General features: G+C 44.5%; 1 protein-coding gene across 1 annotated transcript; it reads right to left on the minus strand.

Annotated features, from left to right (window-relative positions):
* Positions 1-23,508: 23,508 nt before the first annotated feature.
* On the minus strand, positions 23,509-25,348 carry LOC123420811 (serine carboxypeptidase-like 50). The gene has a single exon (XM_045107439.1). The coding sequence runs from the start codon at positions 25,025-25,027 to the stop codon at positions 23,660-23,662; it is 1,368 nt and encodes a 455-aa protein (XP_044963374.1). The 5' UTR covers positions 25,028-25,348; the 3' UTR covers positions 23,509-23,659.
* Between the last annotated feature and the right edge of the window lie 977 nt (positions 25,349-26,325).

A 26,325-nucleotide genomic window follows, 5' to 3' on the forward strand; every position in this document is an offset into this window, starting at 1 on the left:
TTAACCGCATAATCTCCTAACACCATTTCTCTAACATGAAGTGTGTCACAACATACTACAAGTAAGATCCCCCCGGATCTTCCTCTTGGAGGGAGACAGTGCCAATCAAAATCGATACCCGCTGATAAAGCACTTAGGAACTGTGACGTAAAGTTGTCTCTTCCTGTCTCCATAATAGCAATAAAATCAAGCTGATGCTCTATGGTTGCTTCAGCCAGAAATCTAGTTTTAGCCAAGTCACGTAGACCTCTGCTATTCCAGAAGATGCCCCTCATCGTTCATCATAAAAAAAATTAACAGTTCTAAACCGAGCACTCCTGCGGACCGCCGAAACCGGATATACTTTCCGTTTCCAGGACCGTTTTGGTTTATGACCAAAACTATACTACTCTACATGAAAGAGATACGAGTTTTTTTGACATGCTCCCTCTTACCTCTTTTTTTATATGAAAGGTAAAAGTATATAATAGATCTGAGCTATTAATTGATTTGATTAAGTAGTGGTCTGATTAACTCTTACCTTCGTATCTCCCATGTGAAAAGAGGGCATAAGAGGGAGCGTGTTCAAATTACTCAAGAGATTTTTTTTTTGATAAGGAGGAAACGAGCCCCGGGCCTCTGCATCAATCGATGCATGCAGCCATATTATTAAAGATAAATAAAATAGTATCGTAAGTCCACAGAGCTCGAACAGCCCGAAGTGCAAAATAAAGGAAGAAGGAAATAGTAAACAATTGCCACATCCGGCGTATCTAAAATTAGACTACGATGCCTATACATCTAGTCTATTATTAGCACGCCATCCAAATCGGTTGAAAATAACCCGTGCGGCCATCTCCCATCGGTTGCACCCAATATCCATAAGATCCCTGTACTCCGCAAGACTGAGTAACGACCACGTACGGATCCAAGACGTTGCTCTGTATATAACCTGCAAAATATTGTTGAAGTTCTTGCCATTAAAGATCATATCATTCCTGGTATTCCATATAGCCCAAAACAAAGCACATATCCCAATTCCGATAAGTTTTGATATCTTAACGTCAACTCCATTAAGCCACGTTGTAAATATTGAACCCATACATGTAGGAGGGCTGATATTAAAAGTTATTTGAATAGTTCTCCATAATAATTTTGCAAGAGGACATTCTATGAAAAGGTGTATTATTGTTTCATTTTGCTCACAAAAACAACAGTTAGTCCTTCCTCTCCAACTGCGCTTAAGTAAGTTATCTTTGGTTAGTATGACCCCTTTATGTACAAACCACATAAAATTTTTAATTCTGAGGGGCACCTTAATGTTCCAAATAGGTTATGATCTAGCTATGATTCCGGTATTTATCAGATGTGCATACATGGACTTTACTGAGAATACGCCATTCTTAGTTAAAGTCCACTTAATAGTATATGATTGTTCAGATAAGTGCACATGCATGATTCTTTCCACCAAATGCAACCATGCATCCCAACGAGCTCCTACTAAAGCACGCCTGAACTGCATATTAAGGGGTATAGATTGTAGTACCGTGGATACATAATCCTGTTTATGTTGTACTATATTGTATAGCATAGGGTATTGAATTGCAAGTGGTGTGTCCCCAAGCCAAGTATCTTCCCAGAACCTTATTGAGGCCCCATTACCAAGTACTCCCTCCGTCCCAAAATAACTGTCTCAAGCTTAGTACAACTTTGTACTAGAGCTAGTACAAAGTTGAGACACTTATTTTGGGACGGAGGGAGTATAAATTTGACCCTATTGAAAAAATTCATCTTTATCTTCATTAGCCCTTTCCAAAAGGGGGAATCATTTGGTCTGGCTGTAACCTGAGCTAAAGTTTTAGAATTCAGGTACTTGTTTTGGAGTATTTGAATCCACATTCCTTCAGATTCTGTGGATAACCTATATAACCATTTGCTAAGCAAGCACTTGTTTTTCACTTCTAAATTCTCGATGCCCAACCCACCCTGATCTTTGGGAGTACATATAATATCCCACCGAGTTAATCTGTATTTCTTCCTAGCTTCATCACTTTGCCAAAAGAAACGAGATCTGTAAAAATCTAGTCTTTTTCGAACCCCTGCAGGTATTTGAAAGAAAGACAGTAAGAACATAGGTAGGCTTGTTAACACGGAGTTAATTAATACAAGCCTCCCTCCATATGACATAAGTTTGCCCTTCCAGCAACTTAATTTTTTCTCAAATCTTTCTTCGATACATTTCCATTCTTTATTTGTCAGACGCCTATGATGAATAGGGATCCCGAGATAGCTAAACCGAAGTGATCCCAGTTCACAACCAAATAACTGTCTATAAGCTTGTTGCTCCTCTTTTGCCTTTCCAAAGCATAAGATTTCGCTTTTGTTAAAATTAATTTTGAGCCCCGATAGTTGTTCAAATAGGCACAATAATAGTTTCATGTTCCTTGCTTTAGCCATATCGTGTTCCATAAATAGAATTGTATCATCCGCATATTGTAATATAGATACACCACCATCTACAAGGTGTGGAATGAGTCCTCCAACTTGACCCTTATCTTTGGCTCGCGCAATAATTATTGTCAACATATCGGCAACTATGTTGAATAATGCAGGAGACATTGAGTCCCCCTGTCTTAATCCCTTATGAGTTTGATAATAATGACCTATGTCATCATTTACTTTAACTCCTACACTCCCTTTCTGTATGAAAGCATCAATCTGATTTCTCCATCTTTCATTCAAACCTTTCATTCATAAGGCATGTTGAAGAAATGACCATATTACCTTATCGTAAGCCTTTTTGAAATCTACTTTAAAGATAATTCCGTCTAATTTCTTTGTATGGATTTCGTGTAACGTTTCATGAAGAACGACAACCCCCTCAAGGATATGTCGCCCAGGCATAAATGCACTCTGAGTCAGTTGGACTACTGAATGTGCTATCTTCGTCAGTCTATTTGTGCCAACCTTTGTGAAAATTTTGAAGCTCACATTGAGCAGACAAATTGGTCTAAATTGTTCAATGCGTATGGTTTCCACCCTTTTTGGCAACAACGTAATTGTTCCAAAATTAAGGTGGAAAAGCTGCAAATGACCCTCGAATAAATCCTCGAACATAGGCATGAGATCACCTTTAATAATATGCCAACACTTTTTATAAAATTCTGCTGGAAACCCATATGGTCCCGGAGCCTTATTATGTTTCATCTGTGCTATTGAATCGTAAACCTCCTTCTCTGTAAAGGGAGCAGATAAGACCTCATTCTCATCTGCATTAAGTTGAGGTATATCATGATTGGAACTTTCATCCAGTGAGACCAACGTCTCTTGTGAAGGTCCAAATAGCCTCTTGTAATATTCAGATATGTATAGTTTTAAGTTTTCATGACCTACTATTGTTCCTTCATCTTGCTCAAGTTGATTTTTTTTCTTTCTATGTTTTCCATTTGGAATCATATGAAAGAATTTGGTGTTATCATCTCCATGAACTACCTTGGTCACTTTAGCTCTTTGTGCCCATTTCATTTCCTCTTCTCTTAACAATTTTTGCAATTCTTTTTCAGCATTCATCTTATTATTCCTATCTGACCTGTTTAACTGCGTGGACTCGGCTTTGACATCTAATTCATCAATCAGACGAGTCAATCTTTCTTTTTCTATTTTATAAATACCACTCTGATTTTTCGCCCATCCTCTCAGAAATTGGCGTAGATGTCTTATTTTGTTCTGCCATCTTTCAATATTTGTAGATCCGCCCAAGTTTCTAACCCATTCCTGAGCTATGACATCCATGAAGGCTTCTCGTTCGAACCAACTTAATTCAAATGAGAAGACACTTTTATTACCTACATGGTTGGCCTCCCCTGAGTCAACCATGAGAGGTGCGTGATTTGAGATGGCTCTTTGTAATGCTCGTACTGTGACTAAGGATACTTCTGTTCCCAGTCGACAGTAGTTAGTACGCGGTCCAACTTCTCATACGTTGGTACTGGTAGGGAGTTCGCCCATATGAATTGTCTACCTGAGAGTTCAATCTCCCTCAGATCAAGACTCTCAATAACCATGTTGAACATAAGTGACCATCTTTCATCATAATTATCGTTATTTTTTCCTCAGACCTCCTGATTATATTAAAATCTCCCCCCACCATAATTGGGATCGTTTCTTCTCCACAAATTCTTACTAGATTAGCAAGGAAATCAGGTTTTAGTTCTGGTTGCGCCGCACCATATACGGCCACCAAAGCCCATTTGAAACCATCAAGTTTCGATCTCACACGAAACTTGACGGTAAACTCATCGTAAACCACACTCATCACCTCCAACGTCTCACATTTGACACCAAGTAAGATTCCACCGGATCTACCCCTTGGTGGCAAACAGTGCCAATCAAACTCAACCCCTCCTGATAAAGCATTTAAAATTGGGGTGTGAAATTATCTCTACCAGTTTCTTGTAGAGCCATAAAATCTAGTTTATATTTGAGCGATGTGTCTCTAAGGAACCTTATTTTAGCCAAGTCTGCTAGACCTCTGCTATTCCAGAATATTCCTTTCATAAATCATCATGGAATTTCTTCTTTTATTTCACTCTAGCACTTCTCCTAACCGCCGATTCGGGAAAAACCTTCCTTTTCCAAGGTCTCTTTGATTTTTCGTGAATAATTTGAGTTGTACCTTGTTGGTTAATTGTTGGTGAATGTGTACAAGGAAATAAAGAGGTCGTATACCCCTCCAATTCCGAACCATCCACCTCCTCTTCCTCTCCTTCTAAGTGTAGTAAACTTTGACATACCTTTTGTAATTCTAATCCTCCTAATTCATTAACTTCTTTATCATCCATAGGCTTTATCGCTGCTAGATTTTGAATAACTCTATAGTTCTATCTGTTTCTAAATCCAGAATATCATTAATGGTTTTAGCTAATTGTTTGCTAGATGAACCCATAGTAATTCCTATGTTACTAGCATTTTGTACAATCTCTGATTCTGTAAAATGAAGTATTGAAGCAGTATGATTAATTTGCATACCTGTAGCTGCCTCGACGTCTCGAAGCTTTGTTGCCCTCGAGGCACGCGCTAGTAACATGTCATCGGCATCCGGTAGCTCCTGGATACGTTGACTGGACCGTAGTTCTTCGGTATTAGGGTCTAGAATTCCTCCAAAAGATATCACATCGTCTGGAGATATAGCTGTGTGTTCTCGTCATGTCGCCTTAAAGTCAGCAGCAACATCCTGCTGCGATGAAGGCTGCAGAACCTGTCCCGGTATTTGTAGAGTGGTAAGCATGGAAGCATTAGACGTTGGTTTTCCTCCAGCCGATATAACAGAAGAATCAGCACTTGCTTTGCTGATGTTGCCACTTGACCCAGTTGTGGTAGTAAGCTTCTTCATGGATTTCATGTCACTCTGGTCCCCAACCTGATGACCAACAGAAAAATCGGCACTTACTTTGTTGTTTGTACTTGTTATGTCTTTAGTCTCAGCCGTCACATCATTATGGCTTGTAACTTGCATGTCCCCCTGGTGCACCATCTGATTATATATCTTAGTCGACGCTGCCTGCTTGAGCTGATTGTCGTTGTTGTTGCAAAGAGTAGTTGAGCTGATTGTCGTGGCCACCCCCTTCATGTGTGACAAACGCAATAAAGGGGAGGTATTTTTTCGTCCCGTGATATTTCTTCGTCTATGCCGGGCAATATATCCTCCTCCACGCACGCTTCTGCCCATAAGCTAGTAGGCGTAGGCATCTCAAAAGATCCAAGCCGTAAGGTAGCCATAGGTGAAACTGAAGAAGACGGAGTACCTACGTTGTTAGGTGATTTATCCTTAGCAGAGGACGATGGTGGTTCTGCGTTGTGATTAGACTTGTCGGACTGATCCTCCTCGGCACCACCCCGGTCCTTATCTCGATCATCAGCATCTGCCATTTTAACATCACCGTCATATAATTGCTGTTGGGCCTCCTTCTCGACTTCTACATCAAGCTCATAATGAACTCCATCATAAGACCACGGTGCATAGTCCGGTATGTACTCAACATCAAGGACCATCACATGCACTCTGGCTATACCCCTTTTTCGAGTAAATGGCATATCCACCTTATCTGTCTTACCAATGAAATACCCAAGACTCCATACAATTAGGAAGTCATTAAGAAGAATCTCTAGAACGCCTGAAAATCTAATCCAAACCTTCTGTAACCGTGTACCCTGTGGTTCCGGCTTTTTACACTCCTCAAACTCAAGTAAGCATTTGCTATAACTGACCTTGCTGACCCCGAATGCAAGCAACCGTTGAAGATCCTCCCTTCTTGGAAACTCTACTTGAAAACTTTGGTCATCTATCTTATTTGGTGCCCATTGATATGTCTCAGACACAAGCCTTCTGAGTTGTTGAGAGATTTGTTCTGCAATCAGTGTTCCGTTTGTGACCTTTACTAGTCCCGTTCTTGAACTCTCAAGGCGAGGCGGAACTAGAGTTGATGAGGATCCTGGTGTCTCAAAGAACATAAGCTTACTTTGACATACACCATAGATATTAATTACTGCTTTGGGAGCTGAAAGTAGGGGACATGTAGCATCATCATGTCCTGGTTTCTGACAAATATCACATATCTCAGTAGTACAATCTACCACAAAATGTCCAGAAACTCCACACATGTAACACGTCAATTTTTCCTTTTTCCAGCTGCTTTATTGACATGTGCGGTATCTCTATCTTCAGCCGAGTTAGGTGTAATAATCTCTGCAGCATTGGAAGTATTACCTATACCCCCATCATTTGTCGCTTGTGCAACCTCCTTCCACTTCGGGAACAAATTGTTTCTCCCAAAAGTGCGGAGTCCACCACCCCCACGTTGGCGAAAGTTCGAACCTCTAGCACCTTCGACAAAATTTCCTTCCGGAGGTTGGAAGGGTCGGTGCCACTGATTAGCACCCCCCCCCCCCCCGCGTTCCACTGCCCACAGCCACCACCTTGACCGTTGTAGTTCTCGTTCCAATGCTGTCCAGAATTCCTATAACCCTGGTAGCCACCACCACCTCGGTTATACCCTATACCTCGTACAGGTTTAGCTGGTCCAGTGCCACGCCCTTGGCTCTCTTTTCCTGCAGCCGGAAGAGAACGATCCCCATCTGCAGGACGTTGTATTGGTGGAACAGGCCCTGCCCCTGAATTCTGCGTCGCTGCAGGCTGCATAGGTTCAGAGGGAGGATTCATGGACATCTGGGCGCCACCACGCGCGGGCCCGATCTCCGACGAAGAAATCGCCGGCACTCAGCGAGCTCGCCCCGATCTGGAAGGGAAACCAGGCGTCGAACGAGAAAGATGATATGTTTCCTGCTGGCGATCCCTGGTTCCCAGTTTTATTTGCTCAGTTTTTTCCTCGTACGTAACTGAGTCCGATCTGGGAACAACAAGATTTTCTGGGCTATCAACCCAGCACAACTGGGCCTCATACCCAGCTGTGTCAGGCCCTTGCAATTCAATTGATGGCCCATCTTGGCCAAACAAAGAATTCAAATGATGCATCCTTTTTTCACGGATCCCGAGATCTGACTGGGATGAGGCCGTCGCCGGCGGACGCACCACCGACCCAGCTCGATTATTCTTCCGTTGGACTGGGACGGCCTTCCAAGAATGAATGAAATCAGCTAGTGTCAATGCCGGTAGTCGTAGCGCCAGCGAGGTGACCCGGCGAGCGTGGTCCGAGAAGGACACGACGCTGAGCCGATCGGCGGGGCCAAGGTTGTCCACGACGAACCCCATCGCCTCCTTCAGTAGCTCGACCTTCCGTCCCTCCATGCTCCCGCAGACGTCCAGCGCCGTCACGAGGTCGACGAGCGTGTTTTCGGCGGTGGACGCCACGCCGGGAGCCTTGGCGTGCACCAGCACGGCGAAGCCATCGTGAGCAGTGCCCCTCGGGACGGCCGGAAACTCGCAGTGTGTCTTGAGGACGAGCGCTTCTTCAACGACGCTCCGGCCATCGAGTGGAGGATCCTCGATAGGCTCGTCGTCGTCGTACATGCACGTTTTAGACGACGGCGGCTGGAACTAGAAGCTTGTCTCCGTAGGCTCCGGCTCGGCGGAGGAGACGCCGAACGTGCCGGTGCGCGCGGCGTCGCAGACTGGGCATGTGGCGGCGGCGCCGGAGCGGGGGTGGAAGCAGGCGGGGCACCGGCTCTCCATATGTGGATGGAGCTCAGCCTGGACACGGTCCGGTCCGGTCCGGTCCCGGTCCGGTCCGGCGTTTGGACCGGCCGGCGGCGGTCCGGACCGGACCGGACCGAGTTCTCCAACGGGCTGCTTTCCAAGGACCGGACCGTTTTAGAGCTGGCTCGGTCAAGCTTTTCTGGACCGACTGGACCGATTCCAGAACCAGGTCGAGCTGCCAGCAGACTTTCAGAGCAACAGCAGCAGAATTACAACAGCAAAAAGAATACTTGATGCATGTCCAGATGTCCTGATTACAGAAGCAGCAGTAGAATTACAACAGCAAGAACTACAGCAACATACATAGAATTACAGCAGCAGAATTTCACTAGCAACAGCAGTAGAATTACAGCAGCAAGAACTATAGCAGAATTTCAATAGCAACGGCAGTAGAATTACAGCAGTAGAATTACAGCAGCAGTGACACTAGAGACTAGACTGAAAGAAAATACAGCTCCAGCTGCTGCTTAGTGTTATTTACCTGCAGTTAGCTGTTGCTGCTTCAGTTTAAGGTCTAGTTAGCTGCTGTTTAGGCATGTATTGATTGTGGAGAGCAAAAAAAAGTACAAATACTCTGGTCAAGCTTTTTTAGACTGATTTAGATATTGTGGAGAGCAAAACAATTACAAATTCATTTGGACAGCAAGCAGGACTAAATTTGGACAGCATTTCACTTGTTTTTTGGACATCAAAACAACTGATTTAGATAGGAAACATAGCACAAATCAGATTCATAGCACAAATATCACATCCACAAACATAAAGTCTTTTCATCATTCAACGACACGATTACAAACTTGCAATGAAAATTTAGAGTCCAAGTCAATTGACAAGTTGAATATAACACAAATGAGAGGTTCATCTCCAAAGTTGCAATAACAATTCATAGTTCATGACTCGACAAGTTCGAACATACCACAAATTCAATCATTGATCTCCTCCACAACGGGTAACTTGATGGTCTCAACATCATCTTCTTCATTCTCATCCCTTGGCTACAAGTGTGTAAGTTAGACAATTATCATATCACATACAACAAGACCAAAATTGGCAAGGAAGATACTCGAAACATACCACCATATTCAAGTCAACGTGTGCACCCTTGATATAACTTGCAGCACAAACTAACGCCTCTACCATAACCGGCTTTAAAGAACTCTGGTAGGCATCTAGTATGAGAAGTAGTTCGAGGATGAGAAGTTGACAAGTTTATATCTAAAGTTCATTTGTAGGAGTTGACATACCTAAAATCCGTCCGGTCGTGCTGAAGGTAGATTCCGAAGACACGGAGGTAGCCGGCATAGCAAGGAACCTCTTGGCTATCTTGGCCATAATTGGGTATCTAAGAGCATTAATCTTCCACCAATCAAGAATATCAAGACATGTATCGGCAGCGGCAACTTCATCCTCTAAGTAGTTCCTCAACTCACTCTTTGATACTCTTGTTAAACGGGCTGATAAGAAGGACTGGTACCCAGCTTGAACCGGGATACTATGAATGCTTGTAGTTGTAGATGAAGAACTTGCTCCATTTCCAACTCGCTTATCTTGGGCAACACATTTGTCATACAAGGCCTCCAACTGTTTCTTCACATCACTCATTTCATTTCTTAACCTCGCAGTTTCTTTTCCATATAGTTCTCCAAAGGCCCACTCTATGTAATTCATCTTGTACCTAGGAGAAAATTAGCAAGTTTTCTATTAAAAACAGCAAGTATTCTATTAAAAACAGCAAGTATTCTATTAAAAACAGCAACCAGGAATTACTATTCGTACTTAATAAATCTGATTAAAACAGCAAGTTGATGAACATAAGTTGATTAAAACATACCGTGGATCAAAGATGGTTGCAATCACCATGTAATCGGTCCTTTCTTCCCAATATTTGTCGAACTTATCCAACATATCTTCACCCATTTGCTTGTAGTGCTCACTATCACTATCAATTGCATGTTTGATTGCAATCTTGACACCAACAATGTATGGGTAGAAGATGTTCGAAGTGGGATATAAACTTCCTAAAAATGCTTTTGTCACCTCGGCCAAGCTCTTAAGTAATGGAGAGATAAGGTCATACATGTCTCACTCCGCGTTTGTCGATGCCCAAGCATAGTTGGCATTGGAGTTAGCATGAGAGGTCAAGGCTTCCTTGTATTGACGGGCAGTGCTAATCATCTTATAGGTTGAACTCCACCTTGTTTGACAATCTAGGTGTAAATGGTTGCCAACTTTAACACCCATGCTTTTGCAAGTGTCAACAAAAGCGTGGAGACGAGAAGGTGACCTCTTGAAGTACTTCACCGTCTCTCTCAAACTCTTTATCAAATTATCTAAGACATTTATGCCATCTTGCACCACCAAGTTGAGGATGTGTGCACAAAAACGGATACGAAAATATTGGTCTTCAAAGTCATTACCTACAAGAGGTAACAAGCGTATGAGCACAAGTAGCAAGCATAGGAATAGGACCACAAACAACAAGCATAGGAATAGGACCACAAACAACAAGCATAGGAACAAAATCAGCAAGCATACCTCTCCGGTAGAATAACTTGGCCTTCAAAGCTTCGATTGCACCATCATTGTTTGAAGCGTTGTCTAGTGTGATGGACATAACTTTTGTCTCAATATTCCAATCTGTCACACACGCATAGAGAGCATCCGCAATGACAATTCCAGTGTGAGGAGGATCCAACTCTAGGAAACCAAGTACACGGGTTTGGATCTTCCAATTATCATCTATATAGTGTGCAACCACACACATGTAAGATAAGGTTTGGTTGCTTGTCCATAAATCCGTGGTTAGAGATATGGAGCTCACACCCCTTAGGACAGATTTAAGCACCTCTTTTTCTTTCTTGTAAACCCTCAAGCACTCGGCTCGTATTGCCTTCCTTCCAATGGATTTATAATTTGGATTCATGCACTTCATTAGAATGTTGAACCACTCATGTTCAACCATTCTAAATGAATACTCATGCACACATATCATCTTAGCAATAAGCTCCTTGATGATTCCTTGGTCATAATCAATGGAGGGGCTCATCGTTGGAACACTTGATGTACCTTGGTCATAAAAACAGCAATTATTCTATTAAAAACAACAAGTATTCTATTAAAAACAGCAATTATTCTATTAAAAACAGCAAGTATTCTATTAAAAACAGCAAGTATTCTATTAAAAACAGCAAGTATTCTAAGAAAATGAGCAAGTATTCTATTAAAAACAGCAAGTATTCTATTAAAACAGCAAGTATTCTATTAAAAACACTTGATGTACCATTGGTTTTGCGCAATTCAAGAGTTGTTTGGATGGCAGCCCTAGCCATCTTGGCCTTGTAATTCAAACATTTCAAATGATGCCTTCCAATAGTTGAGGTGCTGCCACCTTTCTCATACGCATACTTATTTGGACAATAATTGCAACAAGCCTTCAACACAATTTGTCCGGGGTTCTTCAACGATGGCTCCTTGACCTTGTGAAAATGGGCCCAAACATTTGATATTGTTCTAACATGAGCATTGGCTCTTGGCCTCTTGTTCTTTTTCTTCTTCCTTTCTCTTACTTCCTCCTAAGAGTCCTCACTAGAGACGACATGCACAAGTGATTCCTCGGACATAGTGTCACCACCTTCTAGTTCATCAGCTGATTCCTTGTACCCATCTGATGTATCAGCATCCGACATATCACCACCTCCTTGCAATGGCGGGACCACAAACAGATTCTGCTCGTCATATTCCTTGTCCTCGTCCTCGACGTCCTCGTCCTCGGCGTCCTCCTCCTTCTCCTCGTCGTGTAGCACCTACCACACATGATCACACAAATAAGGAAAAACATCTATATGGTTATATGGAAATATGGCTACATCAAGCATCAAGGAAAGGAATCATACATGACTAACATGAGGCAGCTTCGAGCCGGAGGCAGCGGCTTCCGCGGCACGCACACCGGCACCGGTGCGATCGGGGAGACGCGGAGGAGGAGGAGGGTGTTTCTTTATGCTACAAATAAACTCTCCCATTGGGGCATTGGGAAATTCTTTTGCCTTCCTAATCCGCGCCTTATGCTTGCCCTTCCTCGGAACCGGTGGAGGCAGCGGCGAATCTTGCCTAATTAGGTAATTAACGCTCTTCGCCTTTGTCTTCGCCTTCCCATTCTCCTTCTCCTTAACAGCCGCTCCTTTTCCCTTCACCATTCCCTACAAAAAAACCCACATCATAGTAGTTAGTTAGCACATAAATTACAGCAGCGGCGGCAGCTAAAATTATAGGTAGCAGCGGCATATTTGGCTACTGAAACAATTAAAGCAGCAACATTTTCTTCAGAAAAAACAGATTTTTTCAGAAAAAACAGAGCAATGACCAGATTTCTTCAGAAACAATTAAACCAGCAGTCCATCCACGGATCCACCATCACCAGATTCTACACAAACATATTTGGCCAATGAATCACCGATCCACCATCACCAGATCCACAATCACCTAATTCTACACCACCAGCACCAGCAGTTCAATAACAGTACACCACCAGTCCACCACCACCGGATTGTACCCAAAGAGATTTCTACATGACTACGAATCTACGATGATAGCACCAGCCACCAGACATGACAGTGACCCCACCACCAGCAGCCACGACCACGAGGATTCAGAATAGAGCACGTGAAACGGGAAAGAAAGAACACAGTCAACCAGGGAGTGAGGGAAGGCGGCGTGGTTACCTCTTCCTCCTCGTGGTGCTCGACGAGGAACCAGGGGAGGCGGGATCGACGGCGTGGTCTTGTTGCGACCCCGACGTGAGGACGATCCTCCAGCTTGGACTAAGAGGAGACGTCGTCGTCGACTCGTCGGTGAAGGAGAGAGGTCGCGGAGGAGCGGACGACGGTGCCATCGCCTTAGGGTTAGGGTTGAGGGGAGCCGTCGTTCTTCTACGAGCGAGGAGGAGGAGGGAATGAGCGAGGAGGGGGAACGAGCGTCCAGCGAGGAGGAGGCCACTCGTTTTGTTGTTATTGGGCTCGGTCCTTTTGTTCGGCCCGGTTAAAGACCGGACCGGACCGATTTTTTTCCATCTGAATTTATGGGTCCGGACCGGACTGTTTTCTTGTCGGGCCAGGACCGAGCGGGCCAAAATCGAACGGGCCACGAGCGGGCCTAAAAGCCCGCTCGGTACATCCAGGCTGAGAAGGAGCCGATCGATCGGCGAGAACCGGGAGATCGATCGAAAGTGTAAGCGGTGGTCTCTGGATGGATGGATTCGAGTCGAAGATGTTTGAATCCGTGCACGTATTTATAGGAAATGCAACCGATCGAAGGTGTAATTATTAGCGTGAATCCGGCGCCAACTCAATTGTGTTCGGTGAACGCTAAGGAAGAAGCATCGACCGATATATGGAAGACATGCCAGTAGAGGCAGACTCGGTTCAGCCTAGTGTTCGGGTATTTTTGGTTATTCCGGTTCGGATAGTTCGGGTTATGAGTAATTCGGGTATTTAAAAATGGAAATTAAAAAAATTCTGTCAAAAAAATTTTACTGAACCCGAATTATCCAAAATTTAGGTTCAGGTAATTCGGATACCCAAAAATCAAAAATATTGGAAACACACATCTACATTTGGTAAGAATAATTTGGATAGTGTTGGTATTTTGGATAGTACGGGTATTTTAATTAGTTTGGGTAACATGTAAGTGTAATAATAGCATGAGTAATTTGGCTATTATGAATAATTCGGGTAGTATGGGTATTTCAGGTTTTCCATACTGAAACCCGAACCCTAATCCGAAAATCGAATAGTCAGGAAATGAGAATCGAACCCTAACCCGATACTGTATTACCCAACAATTCGGGTAATTTAATTTTGTTCGGGTTCGGATAGCGGGTTAGGATACCCAAACGTCTAAGGTGAGACTCGGTACAGAGCTTTAGGCTCGTGCATGGATGGATAATTAGCCATGTTTACCCGCAATGTTTGTGGACAAAGGCCCAACTAAGTTATTTAGCAATTAGCAAAGCCCAAATACATGACAGTATTAAACATCCTTTTCGTTCTCTCATGTGTTTATGTTCTTGTTTCTACTTCAACATACAGCCTCATTTTGTTCCTTTTTAACGAGAAAACTTCTGATCTACTCCCTCGTCCCATAATATACTAGTGTCAAAAATGCTTTTATATATGGGTTAAAAACATTTTTGTATTATGGGACGGAGGGAGTATTTATCAACTGTCAACGGGTAGTAAAAAAATCAGAAACCAAAATCACATCTAGCTTCATAGACCACCTAATGACGACTACAAGCATTGGAGCAAGCTGAAGGTGTACCGCTGTCAACATGCCTCCCTTATTGGAACCGTACAAACATTATTGTAGTGTATAGTCGGGAAGTCATCGTGCTGAGACTTCATACGACTAATGTGTTGGGGAACGTGGTACGGGAAACAAAAACTTTCCTACGCACACGCAATATCTATCATGGTGATGTCCATCTACGAGAGAGGATTTCCGATCTACGTACCCCTGTAGATCGCACAGCAGGAAGCGTTAAGAAACGCGTTTGATGTAGTGGAATGTCCTCACGTCCCTCGATCCGCCCCGCGAACCATCCCACGAACCGTCCCGCGATCCGTCCCACGATCCGCTCCGATCTAGTGCCGATCGGACGGCACCTCCGCGTTCAGCACACGTACAGCTCGACGATGATCTCGGCCTTCTTGATCCAGCAAGAGAGATGGAGAGGTAGATGAGTTCTCCGACAGCGTGACGGCTCCCCGGAGGTTGGTGGTGATCTATCTTAGCAGGGCTCTGCCCGAGCTCCGCAGAAATATGATCTAGAGGAAAAACCGTGGAGGTATGTGGTCGGGCTGCCGTGGCAAAGTTGTCTCAAATCAGCCCTAATACCCCAGTATATATAGGAGGGAGGGGGAGGGACTTGCCTTGAGACTCAAGGGAGCCCCAAGGGGTCGGCCGAACCAAGGGGAGGAGTCCTCCTCCTCCAATCCTAGTCCAACTAGGATTGGAAGGTGGAGTCATTCCCTTCCTTCCCACTTCCCCTTTTTCATTTGATTTCTTTATCTCCTGCGTATAGGGCCTCTTGGGCTGTCCCACCAGCCCACTAACGGCTGGTGCGGCATCCCTAAGGCCTATGGGCATCCCCCGAGTGGGCTCCCCCCCCCCCCTGTGAACATCCGGAACCCACTCGTCACTCCCGATAATGTCCGAAAACCTTCTGGTAATCAAATGAGGTCATCCTATATATCAATCTTCGTTTCCGGACCATTCCGAAAACCCTCGTGATGTTCGTGATCCCATGCGGGAGTCCGAACAACATTCGGTAACCAACCATATAACTCAAATACGCATAAAACATCGCCGAACCTTATGTGTGCAGACCCTGTGGGTTCGAGAACTATGTAGACATAACCCGAGGGACTTCTCGGTCAATATCCAATAGCGGGACCTGGATGCCCATATTGGATCCTACATATTCTATGAAGATCTGATCGATTGAACCTCAGTGCCAAGGATTCATATAATCTCGTATGTCATTCCCTTTGTCCTTCGGTATGTTACTTGCCCGAGATTCGATCGTGAGTATCCGCATACCTATTTCAATCTCGTTTACCGGCAAGTCTCTTTACTCGTTCCGTAATACAAGATCCTGTGATTTACATTAAGTCACATTGCTTGCAAGGCTTGTGTGTGATGTTGTATTACCGAGTGGGCCCCGAGATACCTCTCCGTCACACGGAGTGACAAATCCCAGTCTAGATCCATACTAACTCAACGGACACCTTAGGAGATACCTGTAGAGCATCTTTATAGTCACCCAATTACGTTGTGACGTTTGATACACACAAGGCATTCTTCCGGTGCCAGTGAGTTATATGATCTCATGGTCATAGGAACAAATACTTGACACGCAGAAAAACAGTAGCAAAAAAATGACACGATCAACATGCTACGTTCATTAGTTTGGGTCTAGTCCATCACATGATTCACTCAATGATGTGATCCAGTTATCAAGCAACAACATCTTGTACATAGTCAGAAGACCTTGACTATCCTTGATCAACTGGCTAGGCAACTAGAGGCTTGCTAGGGACAGTGTTTTGCCTATGTATCCACACATGTATCTAAGTCTTCATTTAATACAATTATAGCATGGATAATAAACGATTATCAATTGCGTTCGGTGAATGCTAAGGAAGAAGCATCAATCGATATATGGAAGACATGCCAGCGCACGCAAACTCGGTTCAGCCTAGTTTTCGGGTATTTTTGGTTATTCCGGTTCAGATAGTTCGGGTTATGAGTAATTCGGATATTTAAAAATGGAAATTAAATTTTTTTTGTAAAAAAAATTACTGAACCCAAATTACCCAAAATTTGGGTTACAGGTAATTCGGATACCCAAAAATCAAAAATATTCGGAACACACATCTACATTTGGTAAGAATAATTTGGATAGTGTTGGTATTTTGGATAGTATGGGTATTTTAATTAGTTTGGGTAACATGTAAGTGTAATAATAGCATGAGTAATTTGGCTAGTATGAATAATTCGGGTAGTATGGGTATTTCAGGTTTTCCACACTAAAACCCGAACCCTAATCCGAAAATCGAATGGTCAGGAAATGAGAACCGAACCCTAACCCGATACTGTATTACCCAACAATTCGGATAATTCAGTTTTGTTCGGGTTCGGATAGCGGGTTAGGGTACCCAAACGTCTAAGGTGAGACTCGGTACAGAGATTTAGGCTCATGCATGGATGGATAATTAGCCATGTTTAGCCGCAATGTTTGTGGACAAAGGCCCAACTAAGTTATTTAGCAATTAGCAAAGCCCAAATACACGACAGTAGTTAAACACCCCTTTCATTCTCTCATATGTTATGTTCTTGTTTCTACTTCAGCATACAGCCTCATTTTGTTCCTTTTTAACGAGAAACGTAATAGAATCAAGAAGCTTATAAAGGATGATGGAGGCGTTGTGGAGGAAGGGGAGGAAATGGAGGCGGTGATAACTGCCTACTTTAAACGTTTGTTCACCTCTCATACAGGGACACGCACGGATGAGCTGGTGCAGCATGCTTTCCAGCGAATTACTCCATATATGAATGATTCTCTCACAAAAGATTTCTCAGCTGCAGAGGTCAAGGCAGCGCTGGACTGCATTGGTGATCTAAAGGCCCCGGGATTAGACGGCATGCCTGCAGTATTCTATAAAACCTATTGGCAGCTGATTGGTGACCGCGTCACAAAGGAGGTGCTTCATGTCTTAAATGGAAATGCAATCCCAGAGGGGTGGAATGAGACGTGTGTGGTCCTGATCCCAAAGGTAAAGAACCCGGAGCGAATGAAAGATCTTCGTCTAATCAGTTTATGTAATGTGATTTACAAACTGGTTTCAAAGGTCCTAGCATATAGATTGAAACTTATTTTGCACGAGATCATAGCTCCAAATCAGAGTGCCTTTGTGTCGGGCCGGCTGATCACGGACAATATCCTGTTGGCCTATGAGGTTACTCACTTTATGCAAAACAAGAGGAGTGGGGCGACTGGTTATGCGGCACTAAAACTGGACATGAGTAAGGCATACGACCGTGTTGAGTGGCACTTCCTTGAAGCTATGATGAGAAAAATGGGGTTTGCGGAGAAGTGGGTAGACCTGATTATGAAATGCTGCTCCACCGTAAAGTACAGATTCAGAATTAATGGCTCGCTAACGGAGGAGATTGTGCCCCAAAGGGGTCTTCGCCAGGGGGACCCCATCTCACCGTATCTGTTTCATCTATGTGCTGAAGCTATTTTGTGTTTGATGAATAGTGCGGAATAGGATGGGAGGCTGGAGGGGGTCAAAATATGCCAGGCTGCTCCAAGTTTTAATCACCTACTGTTTGCTGATGACTCGTTAATCCTTCTGAAAGTTTCAGAGGACAGTTCTTCTCATCTGCAAAATGTGTTATCTCTTTATGAGGATTGCTCGGGGCAGACAGTTAATGTGGACAAGACGTCGATTATGTTTAGTAAAAACACAAACGGACGAGAGAAGAGGGGCATGATGAATAAGTTAGATCTGAACCGTGAAAGCTGGAATGAAAGATACTTGGGGCTACCAGTTTATGTGGGGCAGTCACGTATAAAAGTGTTTAGCTATCTAAAGGACAGAATTTGGCACAAAATACAGGGATGGAAGGAGAAGATGCTATTGAAGGCAGGCAAAGAAATCCTCATAAAGGCCTATGCACAGGCTATTCCCACGTTTGCGATGTCCGTCTTTGATATTACAAAGGGGCTGTGTGAACAAATCTCGGCGATGGTGGGTAGATACTTCTGGGCACAGCAAGACAAAGAGAATAAAATCCACTGGCTGTCTTGGGAAAAGCTGACGATGTCAAAGAAGGAGGGGGACTCGGGTATAAGGATCTACACACCTTTAACCTGGCGATGCTCGCAAAACAAGGATGGAGAATGCTGAATCATCCGGACTCGTTGTGTGCCAGGGTTTTGAAGGTGAAATACTTCCCAACTTCGGATATTTTGAATGCTGAACCAAAAGAAGGTATGTCATACACTTGGCGAAGTATCTTAAAAGGGCTCGAGGTGCTAAAGGCTGGAGTTATCAAGAGGGTCGGGGATGGTTCAACCATTAATATCTGGCTAGATCCCTGGCTGCCGAGGAACTGGTCGAGGACGCCAATTACTCCAAGAAGAAACATCATTGTACAGACTGTGGAGGAACTAATGGATCCGTTCCAGGGTGGATGGGCTGTTGCACTGGTAAATGATATATTTGGCCACCAAGACTCATAGCTTATCCTTGCACTCCCGATCAGACCAGACATGGAAGATACTTTGGCCTGGTTCCCAGATCACAGGGGATCTTTCCCCGTCAGATCTGCATACAAACTGAGCAGAAAAGTGGCGAGTGTGGACTCAGGCGAGCAAGGCACTTGTGATGGGCAGTATTTTAAGTGGCAAGCTATCTGGGATGCTCCGTGTCCTTTGAAAATACAACAGTTTCTCTGGAGAATCGCTCATAATAGCCTCCCTGTCCGTCGGAACTTGGTCAAAAAAGGGGTGAAAGTGGATACAATATGCCCTGTCTGCCACCGGTTTGACGAGGACGGTGCCCACATGCTCCTGAAGTGCAAACCAGTGAAGAAGTTGTGGCGGGAACTACAGCTCGAAGAACAGAGATTAGTCTGGGCCCAGTTTGAAGATCCCAGGCACCTAGTGGAGAACATCCTCCAGCTGCAGGAAACAAAGCTACTGACGGCAATCTCCTTATGCTGGAACTGGTGGTGCACAAGAAATAAAGTTAATGCGGAAAAGAAATCTTTCACACATGACCAGATCATGCTACAGACTAGGCGATTAGCTTTGGAGTTCCAGGACTACTTTAGTAAGCAAGAGAAGAAGAAGGCAGTCGAAGTCGTGGTGTGGAAGCTACCATGCACGGACATGATCAAAATAAATATTGACGGTAGCTTCTTTAAAGCAGCTGGTCACGGAGGCTGGGGAGTGGTGGCCCGAGATGCTGATGGGGATGTCTGTTTCTCAGCTGCTGGTAAACTGAACCATGCCCAGAATGCACTTCAAACTGAAGCCGAAGCATGTATCAAAGCATTGGGGTTTGCTCGGGAGTACGGTATGCAACGGGTACAGATTGAAATTGATGCTCAGATGCTCGTCAAAGCAATTTCATCGGCGGACCTGGATCTATCCCCAAATGATGTGATGCTTCGTGAGATTAAAGTGCAAGTTTTCTTACACTTTAACAGCTTTTCCATGTCTTATTGCCCAAGGACATGTAATAAAGTAGCACATGCACTAGCGAGTTTTGGTGCGAAGGTGGTCGTGGAATCCCAAGTCGTATGGCCGGGCCGCGTACCTACCTCCGCCCGAGACCTTGTGGCCAACGATTTAGTTGCGCACGTTGCTTAATGGTATCGAGATGGCTTTAAAAAAAAGAAAACTTCTGATCTACTCCCTCGTCCCATAATATAGTTCCTTCGGCTCATCCTGCTCCCTCGGTCCCACAGCCCATCAGCCTCATCTAGCCACATCCCTCGTACATGGCTGCTCCCTCGGTCCCACAGCCCATCAGCCTCATCTGGCCACATCCCTCGTACATGGCAGGACTCGTGGAGGCATACATTCTGCGAGAGCGTTGGGTGTTGTCCTCCATTGCAAATAGACAGATATAGTTTTAGAACCCTCAATTTTGCATCATTTTGCATTCTCACATGCTAAAAATCAGGGAATTTAAATTTTTAATGTGTTACATTGTGCTTTGTACAAAAATAGGAATAGTTTGAAACATTTATCAAACTAAACAAAGTTATGCTATTAATTAAGACACCGGTATTAATTTAATACTATTGATTGTGACAACATATATTTTCTTAACATGACGAAATAGAAGTATCAAATTCAACCATAGGAATTAAAGTGCAAAGTGGACGCGTATCGGATTCAAACCATAACATATCAAATAAATTAAATTTAGTGAAAAAAACTTGTTTATATTACATTAAAGAGTTCAATCCAGCTCGAGACGTGTGTGTACCCAATTTTGCGTACCACTCCGGAGAGGCGACTGGATAGGCGAAATCGTTTCCTCCTTCCTCGATGGACGGCGTCGCCGGTCGTTGCCTCCTCCGTCGATGGGCCAAATCTCTAGCTGACATACCACAATGACAAAGACCTTGCCGACGGCGGACTTCTTCATCGACTCACAGCTCCCGTTCGGGCTCTACCATTCTAATGACACTCTACAACTCTTTAGTAGATTCCAAAGCTGCCATCACGGCTTCCTGTGACTAGTGACCACGGTGATTGGAATTAATAGTGGAAGAAGAGATGAAGTGGCCACATTATAGTTTGCGCTGATATTGAACAGAAAAACAAAATTCTCATCATTCCTATAGATTTTCATCTGACATTTCCAAACTTTTTCGTTGGGCAAAAGTCAATGTCCTCTTGTACTATTTTTTTCGTAGATCAATTTTGTTGTAAGTCAATGTCCTATTGCATCTTTTTTGTAGATAAATTTTGTTGTAAATAATTCTAGGAAAAAGTATATTTTAAACCCTAAATTTATAGAGGTTCGACAAAACGAACCCTCACGTCAAAATCCCTGTCGATTACACTCTGAAACTATGCAATCCCGGTCTAAAAAGGACCCTGGGTTCGTTTATGAAACTGGGATTGTTGATGGGACAGGGATTGGGCTGCGCTGCGAGGTGGGCGCGAAAAAGACTGGGCCAACCCAGTCAGACCCATTTATACAGTACGGACTGAAGAAAATAGAGACGAAATTACATGAACAAGATCCCTAATTGTTTTTTAATACATCGTATACATTCTTTTGAAATGTCCCAATCATTTTTTTTTGAATTGTGTGTGCATTTTCCAAATGCAACGTACATTTTAAAATCACACCACATCAAGTTTCATGCAGTGCGTCGTGTTCGAATCCTGACTGGATCGTGTGTTCGTAGCTGCTCGCTGATGTAGTTGCTAGCTTTAGCAGTCTACTTGAAGAAAGGCATGCCGATGGCCAAACTGAATTTGACTTTAATATTGATTGCCCCTCAAGCTGTCTAAAAGCTACCGACGTATGCAACTTTTTTAGCGAACGGTTGCAACAAAATATGATGCCGGTTGTAGCAAAAATTAACACGGTTGTAGCAAAAGTAAAAAACATCGATTGTAACAAAAATCCGACGAACTGGAGTTACAACCAAACGTATATGCAGCTTTTTACTGGACAAATGTTACAAATTTACACGAGAAAAAAGTTGCATGAAAAACATTTGTATCAAAAAATACACGATTGCAGCAAATGTGACGAAAAAATGCTGCAAGCATCTGCCAGCGGGGTGAGCGGGTAGAAAAAATGTTGCATGGGCCTACGTGCGCGAGGGACGACCGGCGCGTCCGTTCGACCGGCCCGCCGCGTAGAAACGATTCCCAAACTGAATTCGACTTTAATATTGATTGCCCCTCAAGCTGTCTAAAAGCTACCGATGATTCTTTTTAAAGAAATTCTGCTTGTATTGACGTCCGTCCCTAAAGTAATTTGGCTTTACATAATTTGGCAATGGGAACATTTTTTTAATATATGTACAAATTATGAAATTCTGTTTGTATCGATGACCGTTCCTGAAGTAATTTGGCTTTACATGCTTATTGAATCAAATTAAAGGAGAGAGAGATAGAGAGATGAAGGGTGAGACGGCATGAGCGGAAGCGTGTGAGTCTCCAATGGATCGTTCATAACTGTTTAATATATGTAAAAATTATGAAATTCTGAACAAATTTCAAAACAGCGATTTATTTTTAAGTTTTGAAACACATTTGAAAAATGGAACATTTACTGATATTCCGAACAAAAAATTATAACTGCAGACATTTTCTCAATTTCTGAACAATTTTCGGCAACAGCAACATTTTTTAATATATGTAAAATTATGAAATTCTGAACAAATTTGGAAACCGTGATCATTTTTTGAATTCTTGAAAACACATTTGAAAAATGGAACATTTCATGATATTCCAAACAAAAAAAATTAACTGCGGACATTTTCTCAATTTCTGAACAATTTTCGGCAACAGCAACATTTCTCAATATATGTAAAATTAAGAAATTCTGAACAAATTTTACAACCCCAAACATTTTTTGAATTCTTGAAAACACATTTGAAAAATAGAACATTTTCTGATATTCCGAACAAAAATTTATAACTGCGGACATTTTCTCAATTTCTGAACAATTTTCGGCAACAGAAACATTTTTTAATATATGTAAAATTATGAAATTCTGAACAAATTTTGCAACCAGAAACATTTTTTGAATTCTTGAATACACATTTAAAAAATGGAACATTTCCTGATATTCTGAACAAAAATTTATATCTGCGGACATTTTCTCAATTTCTGAACAATTTTCGGCAACAACAACATTTTTTAATATATGTACAAATTATGAAATTATGAACAAATTTTGCAACCGTAAACATTTTTTGAATTTTTGAAAACACATTTTAAAAATGAAACATTTCCTGATATTCCGAACAAAAATTTATAACTGCAGACATTTTCTCAATTTCTGAACAATTTTTGGCAATGGGAACATTTTTTTAATATATGTACAAATTATGAAATTCTGAATAAATTTTGAAATGGACCGGCCCATCAGACGAATCCCCGTTGATACGATTTCAGAGCTCGATTTAGACCTGGATTGCATAGTTCAGATATAATCGACCCGTATTTCGATTTGGGGGTTATTCGGTCCGACCAATACAAATTCTAAGGTTTAAATTAGACTTTTTCCATCAATCCATCGTTAACAAGATTGACTCTGTTGGCTCCGATCTTGGATGATAAAGTCCGAAATTCAGTACAATAAAAAGCATTATTATTATGTTTTTCGTCACAGCAAGAGAGCCACGCTGCAAACATCACGTCGCCGCCGCCTCCGTTCGGTGGTCGGCCGGCAGCAGGCCGCGCGACCTCATGCCGCTGCCAAAGAGGCCCGTCTGCATAACCCAGCCCTCAATCATCTCCTGCGTCGCGCGGCCGTTGTCCGCCGGCACGAGGTGCCCGGCGCCGTACACCACCACGTGCGTCAGCGCCCCCGACCGCTGCACGTACCCGGCGAGCTCCCTCCCCTCCCCTTCGCCGGTCCGCCACACGGCGCGCTCGGCGTCCTGGAACGCGCGCAGGCCGCCCCAGCGCAGCTCCTGCATCCACGCCTCCTGCGACACGACGCCGTCCCGGAGGTCGCGGATGCCCTGGTAGAGCAGCACGCGCGTGCGCCGGAGCAGCGCCTCCACCTCCGGCAGCACGCTCTTCATCACGTCCTCGTGCATCGCCGCCCCCACCGCGTCGCTGCACTCCTCCCACGTCACGTCCGGCCGCGCGCCCAGCGCCGCCTTGACCTCCGGCCGGTTGACCAACTCGCCGACGCCCGCCGACGCGTACGGCCGCTGCTTGGCCAAGTCGTAGAGCGTGGCGAGGCCCGTGACGTTCTGCAGCCGGCCGAGCACGCGGCCCCGCGCGTCCGCCGCCTCCCGCCACCGCGCGGCCTTGGTCAGCGCCACCGCCTCCGCCTGCAGCGCCGCCAGCTCCCCGCGCTGCCGCGCGTTGATGAGCCCCGTGAAGTAGGCCGAGTCCGCGTGCGTGGCGACCTGCGCGACCGGGTGCGTGAGCCCGTTCCCGATGGCCACGCCGCGGAGGTTGATCCGCTGTTTCACCGGGAGCGTCGGGTTGGCGGCGAGGATGTGCGCCCCGGCGGCCGGGACGTACTTGCCGGCGTAGCTCTCGCCGGAGAGGAAGAAGGGGCGCTTGCGGAACTCGGGCGGGCTGGCGTGGAAGAAGGACTGGAGGGCGGCGAGGATGTGCGCGGCGACGGCCGGCTGGTCCCTGGGGATGAGGGCGGGCGAGGGCGCGGCGCTGAAGCCGGTGCCGAGCGGGCTGTCGAGGAAGAGCAGCCCGAAGCGGCGGTTCCAGGAGAAGGGGTTGCGGGAGAGCGAGGCGCCGTCGGGGGCGGCGAGGTAGGGGCCGAGCTCGAAGAAGTTGCCGACGAGGCCGGAGCAGCCGGGCCCGCCCTGCAGCCAGAGGAGCAGCGGCGTGTCGGCCGGCGTGGCGGCGAGCGGGGCGCTGGCCTCGTAGAAGGCGTAGAAGAGGGAGGAGTTGGTGGACGGGTCGACGGGGAGGTACCCCGAGCTGGTCGGCAGCGCCTCCTTTGGGAACTCCACCGCCGCGGCCGAGGATGTGACGGCGACGGCGGCCGCCGCGAGGAGGGCGAGGAGGAGCGGCGGAGGCATCGATGTGGATAGGATGATGTGCCGTGCGTGCGTGCAGAGCTCAGTGTCGAGTGTTGTGTGTTTTGTGCTGCCGCCGCCGAGTAAAGCGATGAGAGGTTTGGTTGGTGAGGCGTTCAATGTCGTCTTCAATGTGGGGCCGGTCCAGTATGTTTTTGGATGTTCGTGGGGCCCGCCGTTTGAGTGGAGCAGGACGGCAACGGTGGATGCTGCTGCCACGATCTGCTCTTTTGTTTTTTCGTTTTCGTAGGTGTGTTGCGAAGGTGCACATGCGCGAGCGCCCACGGACGCACGTTGACGCCGGGGAACACGTGACGGCGACGGGACGGGGATGTAACCGATGACTGTAATTTATGCGTAAGCGATGCCTACGGATCAATGTTTTAAATAGCGGGCTATGGCAAATACCGGCAGGCTGAAAATCAGCTATAGCGGAGCTATATCGGGCTATAGCGGCATATTCGTACGTGATACCATTTAGCGGCACCCTACTGAAAAGGCTATAACGGGGCTATAGCCGGCTATTTAAAACTATGCTACAGATTAGCTTCCGGTCTCTTGAGTGTCTCGTAATTGTTCATTATTATTTTTCGAATGGATTCAGTGATGGCTTTGGTTGTAAAAAAAAACCTAAATACTGGCTCAAATCTGAAATCTCATCTACCAAGGTGAATTGTGAATGGATGACACTAGTTTAAACTAACCAATGAAATATTTCTCACATACTATGCAATTTCCAAGGCAATAAATGTATCATCCTTTCTTTTATTGGACTTGCATGGTGAATGTAGAAAACGATACATTCATAGCCATTCATCTTCTTTTTTTAAACTCTATGAATTAAATATGGTGTGAAACTCAAAGCACTTTAACTCACTTAGACTTAAAATGAGTCTAATATAATGGAAATCAAAAAAAATTGAGATGAACCCTATAAACCGGAAAAGAGGGAGTAGGCCGAGCTCCATGGGGCATCCATTTGCAAAATTCAAAATTCATATTTTTAAGTTTCATTTCTTAAATTTGAAAATATATAATATACATCCAGGCATAATCTATACGTGTGTAAATTTTTAGAATAAAATGCATCGACCTGGCGATCGTACAAAAAAATCATATCACCACGGGAATTTTAACATATTTTATTCTTATTCTTTGCACACATATACTTTAAATCCTTGTAAATTTTCTTATTACTTTTCTGAAAAAAAAAAAAAATATTTTCAGGCTCCGCGGAGACCCGTCACCATAATGCCCCACGCAGACCACAAACACTATATTATGAAGAGAAACAATTTACT

Source organism: Hordeum vulgare, chromosome 1H, assembly GCF_904849725.1.
Source record: "Hordeum vulgare subsp. vulgare chromosome 1H, MorexV3_pseudomolecules_assembly, whole genome shotgun sequence".
In the NCBI taxonomy this organism is placed as follows: domain Eukaryota; kingdom Viridiplantae; phylum Streptophyta; class Magnoliopsida; order Poales; family Poaceae; genus Hordeum; species Hordeum vulgare.